Consider the following 22,651-nt stretch of genomic DNA (forward strand, 5'->3'; position numbering starts at 1 on the left):
CCCTCGAGCGAGCTTTAGGTCGAGACAGGAGTTCGAACAACAAGAGCCAGCAGAGATACGTGCAGTGGGACGCGGCGCAGTCATCGTCGCATCCGCTCTCTGGCTTATATCCTCACAGAATTTACACAAGGTGCTGAACCATTCTCAAGCAGTCACCACCAAGCGACTATTCGACCGTGACAACGATTTCGAATGACGAGAGCGAGTAGGATACATGCAGAGAAACGAAGGCATACAAAACGCGAAAGCGACAATGATATACAGTATGAAAGGATCGGAGCAACGTGACGTTTGGATTGGGGCAGCGATGCTTGCGCTGCTTGGGGGTATGGATAGTGGTATCGCCAGTCACACTGCGAGCAAAGCTTACTGCCTGCCTTCGGACAGGACAGGGCTGTGTTTGGCACAGAGTGACATGGTATCGGTAATCGCCCTTATCTCGTACGGCTGCTGACACCGTGCGCTGTTGCGCCAGCAGCCGGTGGTGACGAGACGACCTTGATGGTGGGCGGAGTTGGGCGATTGCGCGGCGGACTGAGGACCTGATGCGAGACTTTGCGTTGATGCTGCTGCAGCTGTTGGTCGGCCAGATGCTTCTGGTACTGCAGCGTCTTCCTCTGGCTCCGCGCCATCTCGTTCTCCGAATCTTCCACCACCGTCTTGAGTTTTTCGCCAGCCAGACGGATGGCGGCGCTTGAAAAGTTTAAGGGCAGAAAGAGGTAGAATGCCACGCCGCGTTCCCACCAAGGATCCGACACACGATGCGGCGTGCTTCGCGAGCGCGATCGCTGTGCACCCGCATCATTCCTGGCTCGCGATGCGCGCGAGTCGGCACCTGATGGCGGCGTCGCCGAATAGTTGGGCGGAGTGCCGGCGCCTGGAGGAGAGACCAAGCCAGACGCTGGGGCCGAACCTCCCACTTCGCGCGACGAGACGACTGAGCCGTAAGCCTGGCTCACGTACGGCTGCGAATGTGCGCCAGCCGATGGGTCGGCCGGACTCATTTCGGCTTCTGTGGAGCCTGTGCCGATGCCGAGCGCGGCAGTGGAAGGAAGACTGCGCGGCATGTCGTGCAGGTAGTGCTTGGGTCCTGCGCGGCGAACTGTAAGCCCCGAACCCAGCAGATACTTGACAGCTTCGAACAGCGAGATGCGCAGACTTGCTGCTCGCTCGCGTTCTCGGCGCTCCTCTTCGATCAACTCGGCATTGATCGCGGTCTCGCGAAGAAGATCCTCCAGCCTGCTCTCGACGATGCTGAACTTTTCCTCGGCGGACAGTCGCAGATGTTCTTCCTTGCGCTCCGAGCGGCGAACGGCACGGCTAAGCTGAGCGTCGTAGTCGCGTAGGATGCGCACCTCGCTCTTGGTGGCGTAGAGTTTGCGCAAGCTCGTAAGGTCAGCTTCGAGGCGGCGAAGGCGTTGGTTCATGCGCTCGACTTTGGACGAGGGGTAATGCACCTGCTCCTGGAGGTGGAGCATGCGACGACGGAAGAGTCCCATGGCATGCGACCATGGCTTGACGCCCGCAGCTAGCGTAAAAAGTCGAATGTTGAAGGCGTTGAGGTACTTGTTTCCGTCGGTCATGGTCTCGCGCATCCAGTAGAGCATGTAGGCTCCCATGATGGGGCTCAGGACGCAAAAGAGGAGGCTGAGCAGCTCCGAGCGCCGAAGCTCGGCGGCGGCTTGCTGACGAGTCTCGTTTTGCTGCTCGGATTCGGCAGAGGTTGGAGTCGGGCGAGGGGTTGTGCCATCGGAGGCAACGTCTTCCTCTTCTTGCTCCTCGTCGTGTGCGAGAACCTGACGGGTCCTCGAAGCGTAGTAGATCTCCCACGGCACCCGAAGGAACTGGTAGAGCCAAAAGCTGGCGAGGATGAGCAGGATCGCATCCGACCACGCGTCCGAGTGACCGCCGAGCAGAGCGCCTAGCGGAGGCGCGAGTGCTACAGCCAAGGGGGCATAGTGCCAGCCTCCGAACGTGTCTCGGGCTGCGCTTTGTGCGGCCTCGAATTCGGCTTCCTCGCCCTCGGTCATGGAAGGCGGAGCGTGTGGTACAAATTCTGGGTGCGTGGCATTCTGCCTGGTGTACTGCTTGGCGGAGAAGTCGGGAGCGTCTTCCTCTTCTTCCTCGCTGAGGTGTTGCATGGGAGGAGCCGAGGAGGAAGAAGCCGAGCGGCGATAGCGCGGCATGGGCGGATTTAAGCTCGAGGTCGAGTGTGAGCGGGTGTGGCGAGCGGGTCTTTCGGTGTAGGTCGAGATGTTGGGAATGGAGGAGCTTCTTGGTGCTGCGAAGCCACTTGCGGCGGCTGGTGCGCTGGACGGGCTGCCACCTTTGAGGCCTGTCCTGGAGGCCGGGTGGTCAAACATGTCGCGACCACGGCCCTCTGCGGCGATCTTTTGGAGCTCGCTCATGTCGGTGGTGTGGCTGGCAATGCCAAAGACGTCGATGGCATCGATGCGGGTGGTCTCGGCTTCTTCCTGGTTCGAGAGGACGGCGATGGTGAGCGAGTCGACCTTCTGAAATTTGACGAAGCGGAGCGAATAGGCCTTGCCTCCGCCTCCGTTCTCGGCGCCTCGAACGTGTTCGTCGGGAAGCTCGAATTCCTGATCGGCGTTTTCGGTGGTGGCGTCGTCGAAGCCGAGTCCAGGTCGATTGACAAAGATCTTGACTTGCCTGGGAGCGTGTGCGAAATGCGAGGGGAGCGTGCGGAGGAGGATGCCAGAAAGCTTGACTTGCTGTTTGAATGTGAGGGAGATGAGGAGTTGGTCGTCGGCATCGCTTTCGAGCCACTTGCCGCCGCTTGGTCCGGCGAGAATGTGGTGGAGGCGACGGTCAGGCTTTTCGTTGAGCGCCGAAGACTGCTTGGGTTCGACCACCTTGAGCAGCGAAGTCTGCGACACGGTATGGATGGCATCGTAGATGAGACAGGAAGCAAAGCAAAAGCAAGGATGGCGGGTTAGCAACGTCGGACTTATAGAAGGCTTAAAGGACATGCTCTGACGGCCAAAGGCGGAGGATGTGATGTGTATTGAAGAAGGGTCGGTGATGGGCATGGCGGGGCAAGCTAGCCGAAGAAGAGATACACGAGGTAGGCGCCGACAACAAGCAGGGGAAGGAGGTTTTCGAAGCTTACATGGCCATCGGTGATGCCTGCGACGGCTCGTGCGCCGAAAGAATTGGAGTTGGAGTTGGAGGAGCCAGTGCCCGAGAGCGTTTGACCTGAGCCCGAGAAGGCCGAGGATGCGCCGGAAGAATGCTGTTTGACCAGGGCGGTGAGACGGTTGGGGTCAGCACCCTGCAGAGTGTCGACGACGTTCTTGTTCTTGAGGAACAGGAAAGTGGGCATGGCGCGGACACGGTAGCGCTGCGCCACGGCTTGCACGCGGTCTACATCGACCTTGAGGAAGGTGACGTTCGGATGCTGTATGTAGAGTAAGGTGAAAAACACACGAAGGGTCAGTCTACCGGGTGCGTCGTTTTTGACCGACTTGTCGCTGCAGCAGAAGCACGAACCCTAGTTGCCAACTGTTGGAAGACGGGCGCGATGACTTTGCAAGGACCACACCCTGAAGATAGAGATTGCAAAGGGTTGTCAGAAGATCATGTCGACTCGGCGAGAGATTGTGCGTTGGGATGAAGCACTTACAGAGCGCGTGGAAGTCGACGACGACAAGCTTGGAGCCGGCCGCCTGGAGCTCGGCATCGAACTCGGTGGCTGAGACGACTTCCTTGACCATCGTTGGATCGTGGATCGAGGGGGAGTCTGCAGTCTGGAGCTGATGGATCGATGTAATAACAGAAGATGGCGCCAGTGCAACTCAGATGGGCAAGGGCAAAAGCGAGGATACAGCTGCAAGAGGCTTCCGATGCAGTGTGCTCTGCGGTGGGCTTTGGCTAGTGTGGCCAGGCCAGGTCAGGTCAGGCACACGCCGACAGGGCGGCGCAACTGTGCACGGTGGCGGCGCGGTGTGACGCCAGGGCCAAGTGCCACTTTTTCGCGTTCGGGCTTTCGCTTGCGGACCCTGCGGACCAAAGCCGGGCAAGAGAGCACGGGTCCAAACGCAAGTGCACGGGTGCCACCAGCGTGCAGCCCACAACGCGCGCGCGTGGCGTGTCGAGCGAACGAGCAGGCGCACTTTGAGAGGTGTTGTACCACGGCTCACGATTCGAGCAACAGTCAGCACTCCGAGCGTGTGTCGAGCAGAAAATCAATTCCAGTCGCATGACCGGACCTCGAGCTTCTCCGCCTCCGAGCAAAACGCTTTCTGCTCGCATCGTCTCAACCACCGTTTTCACACCGGATCTTGCTCCGAGCGTACCAGCAACACCGCTCTCGACGGGGCTTGACAGGTGTGAATGGCGCCACCGTTCGCTGCTCGGCGACAGAGCAACATGCAAGGGTGGCTGCCGAGGCGTGAGAACAGGCTTGCTCCTGCGTCCCCACCGCACCTTGTGAAAACGAAGGCTTTCCTCACAAAACGTCGCTTTGTCAGTCTAACAGTCCTAAAGAATTTCAGGTGGAGGTTTTCGGGTGTTGCACTTTCTGTCACTTTGCGGCTCAGCCCAACGCGCGTTCTTCTCAGCCAAAAGTTACAGAGGGTGACGAAGCCTCTCCGCGGAGCGTGTCTTGAAGCGCCATCACCTTCACTCACGGTCAAGTCACATCGATCAAAAGCGCCACTCGCATCCTCCGCATCGGCAGCGTGACCGACCATGACGAACCAACGAGCCGACACAGACGAGCCGAGCTACCCGGTCAAGCTCTTTGTCTACGACCTCTCGCGCGGCATGGCTCGCTCAACGTCGCTCCCGCTCACCGGCCGCCAGATCGATGGCATCTGGCACACCAGCATCGTAGCCTGGGACCGCGAGTACTTCTTCGGCCAGGGCATTTCGGTCGTTTATCCTGGCACGTCGCATCACGGCGCTCCGCTCGAGACGTTTGACCTTGGCACCACCTCGATCGACCGCGAGACTTTCGACGGAGCGCTGCTTCCCGACCTTCGCCAACGCTTCCGTGCACAAGACTACAACCTGCTCTCCTGGAACTGCAACAACTTCACGCAAGAGGTGGCTCAGATCCTTACGGGTGCAGACATTCCAGCCCACATCCGTTCTCTTCCACAAGACTTCCTCAGCACCCCTTTCGGCCAGATGCTCCAGCCGCAGATCGACGCCATGTTCCGTCACCCATCTGCCGACATTTCTGCGCCAGCCACTGCAACACCCTCCAGCAGCGCAGCCAACAACCTGCTTGATCAGGTCGCCTCTCGTGCGTATGCAGGCAATACGACCGTCGAATCGCGGGCATCTAAATCGGCAAGCCCCAACGCTCCCATCCGCCACATCACAACGCAAGCCGAGCTGGCAGAAATCCGCTCGCTCTTTCCGTGCGTAGCTGTGCTCTTCACCTCGCAGTCCTGCCCGCCGTGTCGCATCGTCGAGCCTGTATTTGAGGATCTGGCACACCACTACCACGTCCAAGACACTCAGCCCGGCAACCACAAGCGGATCGCGTTTGTCCAGGTCGAGTCCAACGCCGCCACTTTGAACTTGTTCTCGCAGGCAGGCGTATCGGCTGCCCCGACAATCCAACTACTTGCGCTCGGCAAGCAGGTCAATCAGATCAAGGGCGCCGATCCGCCAGGGCTCAAGTCTGCTGTGGGCTCGTTGCTCCTCGAGGTGTACCCGCCACATCTGCACGCACGCCTTTCTCCTCCCATCAAGTCCTTGGGTTCTCTACCGCAGCAGCCTCATACGTACGTGGCCAAGCCACGACTAGACTCTTTGCTCCAGAAAGTGGATGCCACTATTGCACAGCATCCATGCAAGACATTTGCCGACAAGGCCGATCTACAGGCGGCGCGCAAGGTCATTGCTGCGGCCTGGATCCCATGGCTCGACACCGTCAGCGGCACCAAGGCGAGTCCAGCGCCTCCAAGTAGCCTTGTTCAAGACACCTCGCTCGTTGTTAGGCGCCTTTCGGTCCTGCCCATCGATACGCTCTTTCCCATCCTGGACCTCTTCCGGCTTTCTGTGCTGAACGAGTCATTCGTTCGCACCGCTTTTGCAGCGCCGCTTGCCGCCGATCGGAACGAGGTCAACGGGATCACCCGACTCTTGTCGCTCGTATCCGAGGTGGCCTACAAAGGCGAGTGGAACGCAAGTCAGCGTCCGTTACTGCTCACCTCGGCACGATTGCTTTCGAATCTGTCGGCGTCGACCACGTTTGTCGAGGTGATCGAGTCGCACGAAACCATCCGCAGCCTCACACTCGAGCTCACGACCAGTCTGTTGCTATGTCCCGACGCGGGTGTTCGCAGTGCGGCAGCAACCTGTGCTTTCAACCTGGCGCTTCATCAGCATGCCGAGAGGAGCGACTGGGTCAACCGCGATCCTGCCGCAGCGCCCATGCTCGGCAGCCGGCTTGGCGAGACGTGGGAGTCGGAGCTGGCTTCGGCGCTCCTGCAGGCCATCGCCAACGAGTCCGAGTCGGAAGAGACGCTCCACCGTCTCCTGGCGGCTCTCACGCTGCACATCCATCTGTCGCAATTCTGGTCCGAGAGCGTGGGTCCCATGCTGCAGGTGTTGGATGCACAAGATTTACTCGAGGCCAAACGTGATAGCGGCTTTGTGAGCAGCTCGGCCAAGAAGCAAGACTTGGCCGGTTTGCTCGACGATCTCACTCGCCTCGTGTCGTGCAATACTGATTAGCAATGGATTGCGGTTCGGTCCCGTTCGGGACGACTCGCCTAGATGTTTTGGCCAATCGATTCGAACGAGGGGGCCCGCACTTTTGTCCTTCCTGCCATGTGAACACGATACGGGCAAGCGAACAAAGTGCATGGCTTTGAGAGTGGAGGAATCGTACCGAAGTGGTTGTCGTTTCGAAACGCGGGGTGGGGAGCCGAAAGCGCTGAAAGCCGAACCACACACGTCGAGACAGGGTCCTTATCAGTCGGGATTCTGATTGGGCGTGATTTCGCACCATCGGGCGAAAACTCGGCCGTGTTTCGACCATGCTTATCTAGCTTTCTTCTGCGGAGTTGGTCTCGAGTCACGCTGGCTTCTTACAGAATCGCTCCGACAAGGCTTCGAGAAGTACATTGTAGCTCCCACACACACCGCACCAACCTAATTTCGCCGTGCGCTTGGACCCACTCGACTGACGGGTCCAAATGAAGTCGGGCGGTGTTGGACAGATAAGACGCGTCCCGCCTACCGCTTCCTAGCCATCTAGCCGCTCGCACAATCCACACTCCGGTTTGAGACCGATGCCACTTTGTGTGCACTTGTGCATTCGTCATGCGATCGTTCCCATGTGGATGTAGCGAACAGAAGGAATTGAAGAAAAGCAAGATGTCGAAGGGCTCATATCGGTCCGTGCGGCGATCTCGGCAGTGAGATCTCTGGTGCGCAGAGAAGCGCCGCTGATAAGCCGCGTCTGATAAGGATGCCTTCTCGTTCTCGCTTGCAACAGCATGGGAAAAGCAGAGTCTCCTTCATTTCGGCTTGCATTCTGCCAGGCCTTGAGCCTTCGGGCTGATCCGGCTTTGTAGGGTGGGAGATGCGAGTGCTGAACAATGCGCCTCAATCTGGAAGAATCCACCAACCGATCTGGCTGGCATGCATATAAAGAAGAGGCTTTGTCCACTACGACTCCGAGGTTCGTCCCTCTGTGTGCATACGCCCACCCAACTTCTTCTCCCACCTTCATTTGTCTGGCCGAGAAGCGAAAATTTTCGTCGCTTGGGCACGATAGTGGATCTCACTCTTTATAAAGCACCACCCTCGACAAAGCCCCCCATGGTCGCTTCCACCAAAGTCCTCCCTGAGGGAGCCGGCTGGGCCGTCATCGGCGGCCTTGGTTTCTTCTTTGCCGGATTCATGATAGTCCTCTCTTTTATCCAGCAACGATACACCAACCGCTCTATCAAGGACACCGACGAGTTCGCCTCAGCCTCTCGCTCCGTCAAGCCGGGCCTCATCGCCGCCGGCATCTGCTCCGCTTGGACATGGTCTTCGACATTGCTCCAGTCTAGCGCTGTATCGTATAAGTTCGGTATCACGGGAGGCTACTGGTATGCCGCCGGCGCCACGATCCAGATCCTACTATGCTCCATCATGGCATGCCAGATCAAGCTCAACGCACCGTTCTGCAGTACCTTCCTCGAGGTGCTCAGGGTGCGCTGGGGCAAGGTGCTGCATTGCGTCCTCCTCTTCTTCTCTCTTGCCACCAACCTACTTGTCTCGTCGCAACTCGTAGTGGGCGGCTCCGCAGTTGCCAGCACCCTCACGGGTATCCCGATCATGGCCGCCATCTGGCTCATCCCCCTCGGAGTCTCGGTGTACGTCCTCGTCGGAGGCATGCGTGCCACGCTTCTGGCAGACTACACGCACACCGTCGGCCTGCTCGTCATCATCTTCTACTTCTTCTTCAAAGTCTGGGTCACCTCCCCCGAGATCGGCAGCGTCGAAGAGATGGTCAAGCTCCTCAAGACATCCAACGGCATCCAAGGCAACGCCGGCGGTAGTCCTCTAACCTTCAGGTCGTTAGAAGGTTTTATCTTCGGACTTATTAATATAATCGGGAACCTAGGAACGGTGTTCTGCGATCAGAGCTACCATCAGCGCTCGATTGCCTCGAATCCGGCGACGGCGGCCAAGGCATTCCTTCTGGGAGGTTCGGCGTGGTTTGCGATCCCTTTCCTGTTCTCGATGACCATGGGTTTGAGCGCAAGAGGCCTGCTTTTCTCGGGCAATCCTCTCATGCCCGCGCTCTCTGCAGCGGACGTCAACGCGGGCCTTGCTGCTCCTGCCGCAGGAGTGGCTCTCGCCGGAAAGGGAGGCGCTGTAGCGATGCTCATCATCCTCTTCCTGGCGGTCACTTCGGCGTCGTCTGCGCAGCAGGTAGCAGTGGCCTCGGTCCTGACGTTTGACGTGTACAAGCCTTACATCCGCCCCAATGCGTCGCAGCGAGAGATCTTCATCATGAGCCACGTCGGTGTGCTCATCTGGGCGATCGTCATGGCGGTGTTCGGAACCATCTTCTACTATGCCGGAATCTCGCTCGGATGGCTCTACCTGGCGCAGGGCATCATCATTGCGCCTGCCGTCATGCCTATCTTCTGCGGACTGGTCTGGAAGCGAACCAACAAGATGGCATGCCTGGCCGGCATGATCGTCGGTGTCGTCTGCGGCATTGTCGCTTGGATGGTGACCGCAGCCACGCTTTACGGCGAAGTCACCGTCGACACGACTGGAAAGGACTATCCGACGCTGGCGGGCAACATGGTCTCCCTCGGAGTGTCTTCGATCATCACCGTCGCTGGAAGCCTGCTGTGGCCCGAGATCGAGGACCACTTTGTGCTGACGCGAAGCATCAACGCGCCCGTCGACGTCGTAGAGCGCATGACCGCCAACTCTGGACGTTCCTCGCCTGGCTCGCCCTCGACTCCTTCGGCGGAAAAGTCGCAGTACGACAGCGAAAAGATGGCACCGCCGACTGCGACGGTGCCCTATACCCTCGAGACGGTCGACTACGTCAAGGCGGCAGGACTGGATGCCGACGAGCTGAGGCGAACGCTGCGACAGACGAGCTGGATCAGCGTTGCCGCCTCGCTGATTCTCTGCGTGATCATTCCGGCGTGCCTGGCGTCGCGAAGGATCTGGAACGCGACGGGTCTGGCGGCGTACATTTGGATTGGATTCATCTGGCTCGTCTGGACGACGTTTGCCGTGGGTATTCTGCCCATCTGGGAGTCGCGCCGCGAGCTTGGCGCCATCCTTCGAGGCGTGGGCAAAGACCTGACCGGCAAGAACGGCAAGGTTTCGCATGATGCCGATTCTGCCAAGTCTTAGACTTACACCACCGAAGGCCGCGCTTTTCTGTGGAATAGTGAGCGATTTTTACCGCGAACTGCACTCGGACGAAGTGCCTTGACAACAGACCTCCGCGTTGCAGCCGTGACATGAGAGTGATATTGAGCTGAGCCGAGTCTCGGTAGGCGTTGTCTAGCATCTCGCTTTCACGCTCAATGTGATGTTGGACATGTGACCCGGCTAGCCGTCTTTCGCAAAGCGTACGGATCTGACTGATATGAACGTGCTCTCGCTACACCAAGACGGTGCCGTGCCGACGTTCTGTAGTCACGCGTGTGATGACCGGGCGGCAGTTGGCGTCGACCCGTTGGGGGCTGCGGCAAGCCCGTGTTACAACTCCGAGCAAGTGCAGTGCGCTCACAGCCGCCCTGATTCGGCTGTCCATCCGACGCCAACCAGGCCGAGCCCAACGAAGTGCAATCAGGACCTTCCGCTGTGGTACCAGCCAACGCACGCAAAAGAAGGGTCTGGCGAGGCTTTCGAATCTGTCGAATACGGCTGTCTCGGCGGCTTGGAGTGGGGTCCGTGCTAGCAAGATTAAAAATCCGGACGGGGCACATCTGCACTCTTTTTTTTAAGGTTTAGAAGCGCGTTTTTCATGTGGCACGGGACCGACTCCGCATGTCGGGACCTGAAGAAGGTGAGCGTGGTTAGAAAGTGCTCTCAGAGAGCGCGCTGCAAGGCCTCTCTGGCTTAGCGGATGGCTGGGCGTGGGAGCAAAACCTTTGGTCGCGACAGCAGAGGAAAAGTCCCCCTTCTCCAGCATCAAGATTCAGTGTAGGAATCGGAGCTCCTGCCGAATGCTGACAAGAGTGTCGGCCAGGCCGAGCGGCTGATTCACTACGGCCCCAAGCATGGCTCAACGAGCCCTGTGAAAGAGTGCAAACAGCGTAATCCAACCAAGCGCAAGGAATTTGTCAAGGACGGCCCGGGATGTGGCGTGAGGGCCTTCCTGGCCGTTGCTGAGCAGGACTTGTCATCAACATCCAATCACGCCGCCCTTTCTGGCTCGAACGTCGATCGTGTTTCGACATTCGATCGTCTTGGACGTTGGCGAGTCGTCAGCATCTCATGGCGCCAGGACTGCAAGGCCACGAGACGACAAAGGGAGCAACAGCAAAAAGCGGCCACACTTCTTCTTGGCCATGGGAGGCACAGCGTCGAGGCAGCGGCTGACGTGAGCCCGTGCCCAGCCGCGTTGGGAAATTTCGGCCAACACTCAGCATGCGACCTCAGACCCTGGGGAAAACGCGAGGGGCGTGCGGAAAAACGTCGAGCGCTCTCACCGCCTCGAGCCTTCATGCGGCGAGTGTTGGTTCGGGAGCGCCGACAGGGTCCAGCGGCAGCCACGAGAAAAATGGAGAGAGAGAGAGACAAGACAGGTGCAGGGCGAGATGCAGGCACAGGCAAGCGAGCCCGTGCTTCTGTTCCAGCTCCGAGCAGGTTCGGCCAGCTTTCCACATGTCCTGCCTCCCACCGCTCTCGATGCTTTCCCCTGGCTACAGGTGCTGGCTGCAGCCTCGAAGCTGCTGTATATAATGTCGACGAAGGACCCCGACATGGGGGCCGAGATGCCCCAATCCCCACATCTGCCCGTGCCCTTTCCTTGACCACCTCTGCTTGCCAACGACGAAGCTCTGCAACCACCCGCATTGACATCTTAGCGCTTCCGACCCCAACCGTCGAATCCTTGCGACCGCCCTATCTGAACCTCTTATCAACCAGAGCGACCGCCAGTTTCCACACTTGCGCGGCATCCGCGAATACCTCTACCTCGCTCTCGGCGTATCGTCTCGCGGTCTTCGAAGGCCCTCAATCTCTTCTCTGCGTTGACCACGAACAGCGTTGCAACGTCGTCAACCTCAGAGACATACACTGCGTCGCCTATTTGACACGCTCAAGACACATCCAGCACACAATCCGGCTAGCTCAACGTTAGCTGCTTTTCCGCAAAGATGTCCACAGTCACTACCGAGACCATGGCGCAGGTATGCTCTCGATTCCTTTTCCGTCACTTCTCTCACATACGAACTGTTTCTGACTCTTCCCATTGTCACCGGTGCTCCCGCATCACTACAGATCAAAACCTTTGTCCAAGACAAGGTGCACCAGACGACGGATGCCGCTGGCCTTTCCGCCACCGAGACGCGCAAGAAGGCGCAGGTGACGCTCAAGCAAGCGCAGGCAACGTCCTCCGCGGTTGCCAACTCTTCGATGGACCAGCTCCAATCGTTGCTCGACCAGCTCAACCGCAGCAGAGTCGTGAATGACGTCAAGCTGCTCGGCCAGGCTCCCAACCTCCTCGTCTCGGGCCTGACGGGCGGCGGCCTCGACGACCGCAAGATGCTTCTCGAGCAGCTCATCACGCTGCTCGCCAGCATCCCCGTCACCTCCAACATCAGCCGCACCCTCTCAAATGCGCTCATCACCATCATCTGGGGCGACTTGCCTCATCCGCCCGTTTCCTTTATGGGTCCCGAGCACCGCTTCCGTCGAGCCGACGGATCGGACAACAACATTCAGATTCCAAAGCTCGGCGCTGCCAACCAGCCCTACTCGCGCAACGTCCAGCGCACGCAGCCTCAGCCCGTCAACCTGCCTGATCCTGGCACCGTCTACGATCTGCTGCTCGCTCGCGACAGCTTCGAGCCCCATCCTAGCGGCATCAGCTCGCTGCTCTTCAACTTTGCCAACATCATCATTCACGACATCTTTTCAACCACGCGCAAGCCGGGCGCTCACTCGTCGTACAATGAACACTCATCCTATCTGGATCTTCAGGTGCTCTACGGCGCCAACCAGGAGGAGCAGCGTCGAGTCCGAACCGGCACTATGGGCCTCCTCAAGCCCGACGCCATTGGCGACTGGCGCCTCGTCATGATGCCCCCTTCGACGACGGCCCTCGCCATCATGTTCTGTCGAAGCCACAACTACATCGCCAAGCGTCTGTACGAGGTCAACGAAGGCCACCGATTCGACGATCTCGAGGGAGAGCCGCTCGACGAAGAGCTCTTCGGCATTGCCCGCCTCGTCAACTGCGGCCTCTTCCTCCACATCATCCTCCGCGACTACATCCCCGTCATCCTCAACACCAACGACTCGGAATGGTACGTCGATCCGCTCGAGGTCATCAGCAACGTTCCCGGCGTCGGCAAGGTGGAGCGAGGCATCGGCAACTCGGTCGCCGCCGAGTTCTCGGTGCTCTACCGCTGGCACGCGGCCGTGTCCCAGATGGACGAAAAGTGGATGAACGACTTCCTCTCGTCCAGATTCCCTGGCAGGAAGCCCGAAGAGGTCTCGCCCAAGGAGTTTGTCGAGGCCGCTGCGGAGATCAAGTCCGAGTTCGCCGACACCGACCCGGGCGAGTGGAACCTGCACGACTGGGAGAGGGATGCCCAGGGCAAGTTCAGCGATGCCGTGCTGGCTCAGGTCGTCAAGGACGCCGTCTCGGACGTGGCTGCCGCATTCCGCGCCCGCGGCCATCCCAGCTGGTTCCGTCCCATCGAGATCCTTGGCCAGATCACGGCGCGCAAGGACTGGGCGCTCTGCACCATGAACGAGTTCCGCCACTTCCTCGGCCTCAAGACCTACTCTTCCTTCCGAGAGTGGAACCCGGATCCCAAGGTGTACGAGGCCGCCGAGATGCTCTACGGCGATATTGACAATCTCGAGCTCTACCCAGGTCTCATGGCCGAGGAGGCCAAGCCGAGCATCCCGGGCAGCGGCCTCTGCCCCGGCTACACGATCTCGCGCGGAATTCTCAGTGACGCCGCTGCGCTCACGCGAGGTGACCGCTTCTACACCAACGACTTCTCCACCTCGAACCTGACGAGCCGTGGCTACGAGCACAGCACCGCCCCGCAGCCTGGCTCGCACGGCCTGATGGGCAAGCTCATCATGTCGACGCTGCCCGGCCAGTTCACGTACAACTCGGTCTATGCGCTCTATCCCTTCCGCATCCCGTCCAAGACGATCCAGATGCTCAAGGAGAAGCGTGTGCTCGAGCACTACGACACCTCGTACCCGGCCCCGGCTCGTCGCTGGCATGCGATCGAGTCGTACTCGGCAAGCCGCAATCTTCTCGCCGATTCCGCCTTCTTTGTCACGCTCCCGTCCGTGTCGTACGACGAGAGTCTGATGTCGTCGGCACTCCAGACGATCTCGGGCTGGCAGGGTGTCGTGGGCGAGTTCTACAGCGTCAACACGGACACGCTCATGAAGGCTCGAAGCATTCCCTTTGCTCCCTCGGGCGGCCAGCGCATCGTCGACCTTCTCGACATTGTCAACACGGTCTCGGCGCAATTCACCTCGACGCTGTTTGGACTGCCGACGCCGGGCACTCACGGCCTGCATCTCGGCATGTCGCCGCAGGAGCTCTTCCTCATGCTCGCCAAGCCGCTCGCCTTTGCCATGTACGGCTCGTTCGACTTCCAGGGCCATCAGACGTGGCAGCTCGAGGAGCAGTCCGAGACGTGCAAGCGTCGTCTCAAGAACCTCATCTGGGCGCGCCTGCACACGATCGACGGCATCCTGTCTCCCGTCTTCTCGCTCGTCCAGAACATCTCGAACGTGCTCGGTGGCCCCGGCAACATTGCCGCCGGCGAGATGGCCAAGCAGTTCTACCATGCGCTTCTGGCCTCGGGCAAGACCAACGACCAGCTCGTCCGCGACTGCCTCAACATGATGATCTCGCTCACGGCCACCCACTCGCTGGTGATGATGCAGATTTTCAAGTGGTTCCTGCTCGAGGAGAACGCCGAGGAGCTCTCGGCGATGTACACGCTCGCCCAAAAGACGGATCCGGACTCGATGGATGCCATGCGCCGCCGCCTCATGGAGGCCTACCGCGTCAGCAGCATTACGCCGGCCCAGCCCAAGTTTGCGCTGCAGTCGGTCGTGCTGCCGGATGCCGACGGCGCCAAGGTCCAGGTGCAGGTCGGCGACGGTGTCTTCATCTCGCCCTCGGCGCTCTACCGAGACCCGCTGCTCTCGGACGACCCCGAGCGCTACTCTGCGTCTAGCGATGTGCCGGTGCGTCTCGGCCTCGGTGACGCGCCTTCGCAGGCGATCCTCGAGGTTGCGCTTCCCGCCATGGCCAGGCAGTTCTTCAAGCACGCTGGCCTCCGCATGGCACCCACAGGTCCTCCTCCGGTCGTCAACGATGCCGGACCCAACCCCAACGAGAAGCTGCCCTACTTTGTCGGCAACCGTGGCACGGAGCATCCGCTACCCATGGAGACGTCGATGCACCTCATCTACGAGGCGCAGTAGTCGATTGCGCCGCCCCGAGTCCTTGTGTTTGTTCCTTTGGCGAATCCCTTTCCGGTTTCCCTGCGCTCGACGACGTCCCTCGCCACTTCTCGCACCATGCCGCGCCGTGTACGATCCGCACATTCATTCGCAAATGTTCATGTCCGATCTCATTTTTCAAGCCGGACCGAGGCAGTCATGCAGCGCTGATCGCATTGAGCGGATCTTTGTTGTGGGGATGCGGAATCGCTGTGCTGTACACGAGTGGTGACAGGGGATCAGCTTGCATCTCGAGCTGGAAGGCGGATGTCGGATGTTCCCGCGCCATCGTTGGCCATGAGCGAGAGCGCGCTGGTCAGCTTTTCTGCGTCTGTGGTGGCATGGATGCGGCGGCGCGTTGTTTCAAGCGCCTGCTGTAGTTCCAGCTGAAGGTCTCGGGATGCCGGCTCGCTCGAGTTTTGCTTGCGAAAGAGGGCGTTGCTGAGGTAGAAGCAGAGCTTGCGCTGGGTCAGCTTGAGCGACTTTTGCACGGAAGGCTCGAGCTTGTCGCGCCCGTCTGAGGCTAAATCGTCGAGGAAGAAGTACAGATCCGCGACTGCACTGAGCAACGACGGCGACTGAGCGATCGAGAAGGCGGTCTCGGGCTGCAAGGCCGTGAAGCGGGACACGAGCCAGTGTCGTGGCTCGACGGCGTCGCCGGAGTCGAGGCTGGGAGCGAGTCGCTCGACGGCCAAGATATCGGCGAGGTCTTCGAGCAGCTGTAGAGCGAGCGCGTCTGCACCGCCAGGCCCAACTTCGGTGTCCAACGAGAGGTGGGAGAGGACCCAGAGCGAGGCATCTTCGAGTGTTGACAGAACAGTCGTGCCCTTTCCACGGGGAAAGCTGGACGCGGCGCGTGCAGGGTGCGAGAAGAGAAAGGGCACAAGAGTGCGCAGCTTGTCAAACGCCGTGTGGACGGTGTAGACATCATCGAGGATGGATGGGGAGGTGCTTAGACTAGGACGATGCGGGGAGGTCGAGGTGGGTATAGATGGCGCTCGAGGAGCAGGTTCTGGGACATCGGGCTCGAGTGGCGGTGGGCCGTCGTCGTCGGTGTTGCCAAAGGTGTCATCGAAGTCTGGCGGAATGATCGAACGTAGGCGGTCCGTGTCGGAGGTCGCTGGGTTCGTTGGATTCTTGGAAGGTCGGGTGAGCTCGGAGAGACTCGTGGTGTCCAGGTGACGGAGGACGTAAGCGTAGGCCATGAGAGCTGCGCACAGATTGTACCGAAGATCCAGCGCTGGACGCGCGTCCGTTGCGGAAGTTCCGGAAGGCTTCGCAGCTGCGAGCTTGGTGAGCGTGTCGACGAAAGAAGACACTTGCTCCTCCGACCGGCCGGTGAAGTCGATGAACGCATCTGACTTCTTGAACCACGGAGCGAACTGATATACAGAGGTTTCCCGAGCGCTAGCTTGCGGCTGTTGAGCTTTCAAGCGCTGCACCGTCAATGCACCGTCCGACTCCTGGCTTGAACTCGCACTCGCGTGTCGAGCAGCTTTCTGATCCAAGCGCCGCATGAGCTTTGTAGCTGACTGCTGGCTCTTCATCGCATTGAGGAACTTGACCTTTTGCTTTTCCGTGAGCATTGCCAGAAGCTCGTCGGTGGATGCAGCTTCCACCTGCTCGGGTGTGAACGCTGCCTGCCGCAGTGCATCTTCTGCTTCTGCTTCCGTGTCCCCGCTTTCGCTATCGGATTCGCGCAGTTGACCCTCTCGAGCAGAGGTTTCATCCGCCTGAAGACGATGGAGCATGTCAAAGACTTTGCGGCGATCGCCATCGTTCGTCTCACTGGCTATTGACTCCGAAGCGCCTCGCACAGCAACCGACGAGAAGGCGGCCGAGCACTGCTCGTGATCCGAGCTGCGGAAGCAATCGAGCGAGCAAAAGGGGATGTTGCATTTAGGACAAGTATATGAGGCTGCAGTGGTGTAGCAGATGTTGCAAAGTCGTGTCGAGATCCCCCTGGCCGATGTGGGCGTGGGCAGCAGGTCCTGCTCGCGAGCTTTATCGCGACGGGTCGCGCGCGAGACGTTGAAGAGATCCGACAGCGACATCGTGTGTCCATCCGCAGCTTGCAAGCCACACTATGCCGCTTGACCGAGATAGATGGTCACCATGTGGATGTTGTGACCGCAATCTGGCTCCTGCCAAAGACGCGAAGGTGGTGAGCGGCAATCGAGCTTGAAGGTGGAGCTGCGGGTACTTTTGCGGAATTGCAGAATTCAGGGTCCAGTGGAGGCGGCAAGTCTCTCTCGTGCGAAAGGTGCCCTCGGAGCACATAGAGTGCAGTCGGCTCCGCGCATTTTTTGAGGTGCCTTGCAGACTCGCCTTGTCTGCCTTGTCGAGGCGCGAAGATCCCACTTGTAGGAAATTTTTGACTTTTTGGACCCAGTTTGCGGCCAAGCTGCCTCGAGCCGCTGGAGAAGCTCTGCATCGTCCTGAACATCATCAACATCGTCCAGCCCAATTGCACCTCGGACGCAGCGCAAACAAGGCGGACACCACCTCGATCTTTCCCTACGTACATCCGACTTCGAGTCGCCCAACCTAGTTAGCAGCATGTCGTTCCGTGGAGGCGGACGTGGAGGAGGTGACCGCGGTGGCCGCGGCGGCTTCTCGTCTCGTGGTGGCCGAGGCGGCTTCGGTGGCGGAGGACGCGGCGGTTACGCCAACGCCGGTCCCCCCGAGACAGTACAGCCCATGGGCTCCTTCTTGCATGCCGTCGAGGGCGAGATGCTCTGCCAGTCCACCGACGCAAAGCACGTTCCCTACTTTAACGCACCCATCTAGTAAGTCCATTCCGCTCTCATCCGTAAACGGGCTGTGGAGCAAGCTCTGACCCTTTTGTCTTTCACCTCTCAACAGCCTCGAGAACAAGTCGCAGATCGGCAAGGTCGATGAGATTCTTGGACCCATCAACGAGGTCTACTTTACCGTCAAGATGGACCCTGGCATGGTGGCCACTTCTTTCAAGCCAGAAGACAAGGTGTTCATTTCGGGCGAGAAGCTGTTGCCCATCGAGCGATTCCTGCCCAAGCCGAAATCGTTGACAAAGGCGCCCAAGAAGAAGGGCGGTGCACGAGGTGGAGCGGCTTTCGGCGCACGGGGCCGCGGCGCACCAAGAGGCCGTGGCGGTTTCGGCGGTGGACGCGGTGGTGGATTCTCGGGTGGCCGCGGCGGCGGCTTCGGCGGCGCTCGTGGCGGTGGCCGTGGTGGTGGATTCAGCGGTGGACGTGGCGGTGGATTCTCGGGCGGCCGTGGTGGCGCTGGTGGCCGAGGCGGTGGATTCGGCGGCCGTGGCCGTGGTCGCGGCGGCTACTAAGCAACCTGCCACCGTCTGCTCGCCGTTGCCTCTCCACGCTTCCATCTCTTCCTTCCGGCATTGTCTCCTTTCATCTTTTGTGTATTTGTGTTAGTATTGAACCCTCATTCGTTTCGTCGTGCGAGTGGTCTCGCGTGGATCGTCTGTGCAGCGTTCACGGCAGCTCGCCAGTCAGATTGGATTGCTCACGAAGTGCAAACACACAGTCGGACCGCAGCTTTCTCGGGGACACACGGGTCGCAAGTTGATGACTGGATTGCATGAAGCAAATGCGACGTCTACGGGCTAGGCTTGCAGTGCTCTGCGTCCTGCAGAGGGTTAGCCGCCCAATGCGGCACAGGAGCATACTTAAGCAGCGTCAAAGTGAGCAGGAAGATGGTGAGCGCATTGACGCTTGCGCCAGCATCCAGGGCGGCCGAGAGGACGTAGTTGAACTTTTCGAACCAAACCGGATGCTTCTCGCGCAGATGCTTCTGCGAGAGCCACGAGAAGAAGAAGCCGGTCATGATCACGTTGGTTGGCACCGCGGGCGGCAGTGCTGCCGAATGCAGGATGATGGGCCACGCCACCTTGGGCAGCCATTTGTAGCGGTACTTCTTGTGTAGCACGTACGGGATGAAAGGAAGGATGGCGCCAATCAGGAAGCCGAGGTAGAGCTTGCGGTATGCGCCCGAGAAGAACTCGGCGGGACCCACGAGACCCCAGATGACCGACGCTGAGAAGAAGATGTGCACCTTCCTGCCGTCCCACTGGCCCGAGGGGTCTTCGACTGTACCGTCGAGGAAAGCGCGGTAGCCAGACGCAGGATCGAGCACCACATTGACCACGATGAGATTGACAACGCATCCAATCATGGTGCCCCAGAGCTGCGCAACAAACATGTGCCTGGGCGGGATCTTGATGTAGTGTCCGAGCTTGAGATCGTTGACCAGATCGAGTGCCTGGTTGAGCGACATGTAGGCCATGGTCTTGAACAGGATGTTGCCGATGGGATTGCCGGGCATGATGTAGCCAATCACGAATTCGGAAATGATGTTGAGACCGACGCCCGTGTCCGAAACGGCTCGAAGGATACCGAGCGGCGCGATGAACAGCAGACCCATAAAGATAGCCAGCAGAAGCGCCCACACGGGCAGCTGCAACGACGGCGTGAGCACGACGAGCATCACGGATGCAAACGTCGACAGAGCCAGAGTGGTGGCATACCACTTGCGCGGCACCGGCTCGTATGCGCGCATGAGCCGATTGTGCACGTCGTCGTGCACGGCGTTGGTGGCCGCCTTCTTGATGTCTTTCCAGTGCCACAGAAGCACATGCGTCACGGTGCTCGTCAGGGTGGCAAATCCGAGGCCGTATGACAGCGCAAAGTACGGCGTGAGGAGCATGGGCTTCTGTTCGGACCAGGCCGATGCATTCAAGGTATTGTCCTTGTTGAGCAGGTTGTCGACCGAGAACTTCTTGTGCTCCTTGTTGTACAGGCCCGCACTGAGGATCTCGGGGAAGGACTGTGCGTCCCAAAAGTTGAAACCCCAGTAGAGGACGGGCATGACGATGTACATCATGCCTGCAAATCCAGCATAAAAGTTGAGAGCCGCCCACCACGGCTGGTAGAAAGGCCCGCTCATTCCTGCAGCGTTCCAGTCGAAGGTGAGATTGAGGAAGCCGAGGCCGTGGTAGCCAGAGCTCAGCGAGCGGAAGGCGGGCACCTTGTTGTCGACCAAGCACAGCATAGCGACGCTTGAGAGGGTGGGTGCGAGCAAGGCCGGGAGGAACTGGTACATGAAGATTCCGACGAATGCGAACGCAAACAGTCGCAAGCGGGCACGGGTGTTGGGCGCCTCTTTGTCGTGCAGCGTGTGGAAGAGCGAGGTAGTCACGAGGGTGCTGGGCCAAATCATCGAGGTTGGTTTGACGAGGAGGTTGTTAACGATGCCCGCGAAGCCGAAGCCGAGCACCTGAGTCGTGATGAGCAAGGTGAGAGAGGAGAGCCAGTTCATGTGCTGGTGGTAGAAGAGCTCCTGGATGTTGATGATGTCGCTGGCGTATGCAGAAGTGGCGCCGGAGGATGCGATGATGGCGACGAGCAGGTGTTCTTTGATGCTGAAGGGCCCAGGGTTGAGCTGTGCGGACCACTTGCCGATGCGAACGGTGCGCTCCGGCAGCCGATTGGCGAGCCATCTTCCCATTGGGAGCGAGATCAGGATGACAAAGTAGCTGCTGAACGAGGGCGAGTTGGATTTGTAGAAGAAGAGCTGTGCGATGGCGGCGCCGATGACGCAGAAGAACGAGCCAATGAGAAGCGCCCTCCAGGTAAGAGCGGGGAGGGTAGGATCGTCGTATTCTGGCACTGCCTTGCTGACGAGGTGCATGGGATCGTCGGGATCATACTTGTCCGATATGGATCCGGTGGAGACGTGCCTGCGACCGTTTCTGGCGCGCTGCCTTGACTTTTGACGGTCCATCTCGTATGCCTCTTCGTCTGCGGCGGTGGCAGGGCCGAGCATGAGGGCATCCTCGCCCTGCTCGTGGTCGTCATCTTCCTCATCGAGACCTTGAGCGTACCGCTTGTGAGGATGCGTGTCGAGCTCGTATTCGTCCATCTGGATGGTGGTCGCTTCTTCGTCCGAGTCCTGACCGAGGCCCTGTTGGTGGTGTGCGCGTGATCTTGATGTGGGTCTGGACCTTCTGGCAGCGCCGCTGGGCGAAGACGTCTGCGAAGTGTTAGCTTGCATGTCAGAGCATGCGCACCGGTGCGATGAAGAGCGGCTACCCTGGATCTTCTGGCCAAAGGGGTCACAATACGTTGTCAGATGAAAGTGGGCCTGAGCGCGGTGGCTGTTGTCTGCCAGAGCCCCAGGGTCCAGCTCATCTTCTCACCGCAGAGGCGAAGACAGCCTGGCCGTGTTCTTCCAGCGACAAGGTTTAAGCGTGTCTCGCAGACAGAAGGCTGCGGGAGGCTACGCGAAATGATGAAGGTGTGAGATCGAGACGCTGTACATTCTTGCAATTTTTTAGGTCGGGCCTCCACACTGTCGACTAGGAAGACGCCGTTGCGGTCTGATGACGCAAGTGGAAAAGCGAGTCTTCCGCTCCAAGGCCAATCACGGCAGCGACAAAGGTCCGCTGTGGACAAAGGCCACACGAGATGACCACGACCTACAGGTGCCCAAGCCAGAGCCTGGTCCAAGGAGGTGGACCCGAAGCGGGCAGAGTCAAAGCACGCTGACAGAATGCCTGCGTTGCTATTTTGAGGCGGTCGCTTGGTCCAGTTCCCGTCCCCTTCACTGGTGTAGCTAATGACGTGAAGCTGCGCACTGGGCCTGCGGGGCTGAGTGGACGCTGCACTGACTTGCATAGAAGGGAGCTTTCGGCACTGTACAGCGAGCGCAGCCTCCACAAGCCGACCCTGGTGCCAAACTTGGAAATGGCTGCTGGCGAGTGTCCGGACAGTCCCAAGGGCCAAGGCCTGCGCTCTCGCTTCTGGTCTCAGGACAGCACGCTGTGTTGAGCGTAGATCGAGCCACGGTGGATCGGCCTTTGCCGAGCCCTGACGAGCAGAAGAGAGCCGCCTGAGAAGGTACGACCTGGGCTATATAATCCAGCCTTCACAGCGTGTATACCTTCTTCTCCTCTCATACCAACCTATCTACCCAACAACACAGCCCATCATGTCTACTCAGTCGCAGTACGAGACCCACACGTAAGTTTGGAAGCAGCCACGATCCGTTCTCTTTGCTTCCGCGACCAAAGGCTGACCTTCTTGGCACAATGCAATCAACTCGCCTTCCATACCTTCTTCAGCGCCGATGGCGACCAGAGGAACGCCCCTGGCCCTAACCCCGATGTCGGCATGCACCACAACGACAACCGAAAGGACCACGAGAAGGGCCAGCCCGAGTCGCACCAGTCGCTCGACGCCAAGGACGAGAAGTCCATCAAGAACAAGCTTGCCCAGGCTGGCAAGGAGGAGAAGGAGCGCGCCCAGGCCGAGAAGGAGAAGGAGGACGAGAAGCCCACGGACGCGGCTCGCAAGCATGGCAACGAACCTAGCCGTGGTGCCAAGATCGACGAGCAGATCGAGGAGGAGGAGCGCAAGATGCTCGAGGCCAAGGGCATCAAGACCTAAGCTGCAGAGCAAAGCCATAATGTATTAGTAGCTAC

General features: G+C 59.4%; 8 protein-coding genes across 8 annotated transcripts; 5 read left to right on the forward strand and 3 right to left on the reverse strand.

Annotated features, from left to right (window-relative positions):
* Nucleotides 1-434: 434 nt before the first annotated feature.
* On the reverse strand, nucleotides 435-3,734 carry PAN0_013d4719 (DUF1000-domain-containing protein; the record flags this gene model as incomplete). Its single annotated transcript, XM_014799847.1, has 4 exons — nucleotides 435-2,888; nucleotides 3,131-3,418; nucleotides 3,535-3,563; nucleotides 3,644-3,734. The coding sequence occupies 4 exons, from the start codon at nucleotides 3,732-3,734 to the stop codon at nucleotides 435-437; spliced, it is 2,862 nt and encodes a 953-aa protein (XP_014655333.1).
* A 976-nt stretch (nucleotides 3,735-4,710) lies between these two features.
* Nucleotides 4,711-6,711, forward strand: PAN0_013c4720 (thioredoxin family protein; the record flags this gene model as incomplete). Its single annotated transcript, XM_014799848.1, has 1 exon — nucleotides 4,711-6,711. One exon carries the CDS (start codon nucleotides 4,711-4,713, stop codon nucleotides 6,709-6,711), a length of 2,001 nt encoding a protein of 666 aa, XP_014655334.1.
* Nucleotides 6,712-7,803: 1,092 nt separating this feature from the next.
* On the forward strand, nucleotides 7,804-9,858 carry PAN0_013c4721 (urea transporter; the record flags this gene model as incomplete). Its single annotated transcript, XM_014799849.1, has 1 exon — nucleotides 7,804-9,858. One exon carries the CDS (start codon nucleotides 7,804-7,806, stop codon nucleotides 9,856-9,858), a length of 2,055 nt encoding a protein of 684 aa, XP_014655335.1.
* Nucleotides 9,859-11,273: 1,415 nt separating this feature from the next.
* PAN0_013c4722 (linoleate diol synthase) lies at nucleotides 11,274-15,150 on the forward strand (the record flags this gene model as incomplete). Its single annotated transcript, XM_014799850.1, has 4 exons — nucleotides 11,274-11,419; nucleotides 11,544-11,664; nucleotides 11,808-11,867; nucleotides 11,959-15,150. 4 exons carry the CDS (start codon nucleotides 11,274-11,276, stop codon nucleotides 15,148-15,150), a joined length of 3,519 nt encoding a protein of 1,172 aa, XP_014655336.1.
* A 257-nt stretch (nucleotides 15,151-15,407) lies between these two features.
* On the reverse strand, nucleotides 15,408-17,222 carry PAN0_013d4723 (uncharacterized protein; the record flags this gene model as incomplete). Its single annotated transcript, XM_014799851.1, has 1 exon — nucleotides 15,408-17,222. One exon carries the CDS (start codon nucleotides 17,220-17,222, stop codon nucleotides 15,408-15,410), a length of 1,815 nt encoding a protein of 604 aa, XP_014655337.1.
* A 505-nt stretch (nucleotides 17,223-17,727) lies between these two features.
* On the forward strand, nucleotides 17,728-18,490 carry PAN0_013c4724 (uncharacterized protein; the record flags this gene model as incomplete). The annotated part of the gene is made up of 2 exons (XM_014799852.1): nucleotides 17,728-17,957; nucleotides 18,034-18,490. 2 exons carry the CDS (start codon nucleotides 17,728-17,730, stop codon nucleotides 18,488-18,490), a joined length of 687 nt encoding a protein of 228 aa, XP_014655338.1.
* Nucleotides 18,491-18,768: 278 nt separating this feature from the next.
* Nucleotides 18,769-21,222, reverse strand: PAN0_013d4725 (OPT family small oligopeptide transporter; the record flags this gene model as incomplete). The annotated part of the gene is made up of 1 exon (XM_014799853.1): nucleotides 18,769-21,222. One exon carries the CDS (start codon nucleotides 21,220-21,222, stop codon nucleotides 18,769-18,771), a length of 2,454 nt encoding a protein of 817 aa, XP_014655339.1.
* A 936-nt stretch (nucleotides 21,223-22,158) lies between these two features.
* On the forward strand, nucleotides 22,159-22,616 carry PAN0_013c4726 (uncharacterized protein; the record flags this gene model as incomplete). Its single annotated transcript, XM_014799854.1, has 2 exons — nucleotides 22,159-22,190; nucleotides 22,292-22,616. The coding sequence occupies 2 exons, from the start codon at nucleotides 22,159-22,161 to the stop codon at nucleotides 22,614-22,616; spliced, it is 357 nt and encodes a 118-aa protein (XP_014655340.1).
* Nucleotides 22,617-22,651: the final 35 nt, after the last annotated feature.

This window comes from Moesziomyces antarcticus (assembly GCF_000747765.1).
Source record: "Moesziomyces antarcticus DNA, scaffold: scaffold_v10013, strain JCM 10317, whole genome shotgun sequence".
Lineage (NCBI taxonomy): Eukaryota > Fungi > Basidiomycota > Ustilaginomycetes > Ustilaginales > Ustilaginaceae > Moesziomyces > Moesziomyces antarcticus.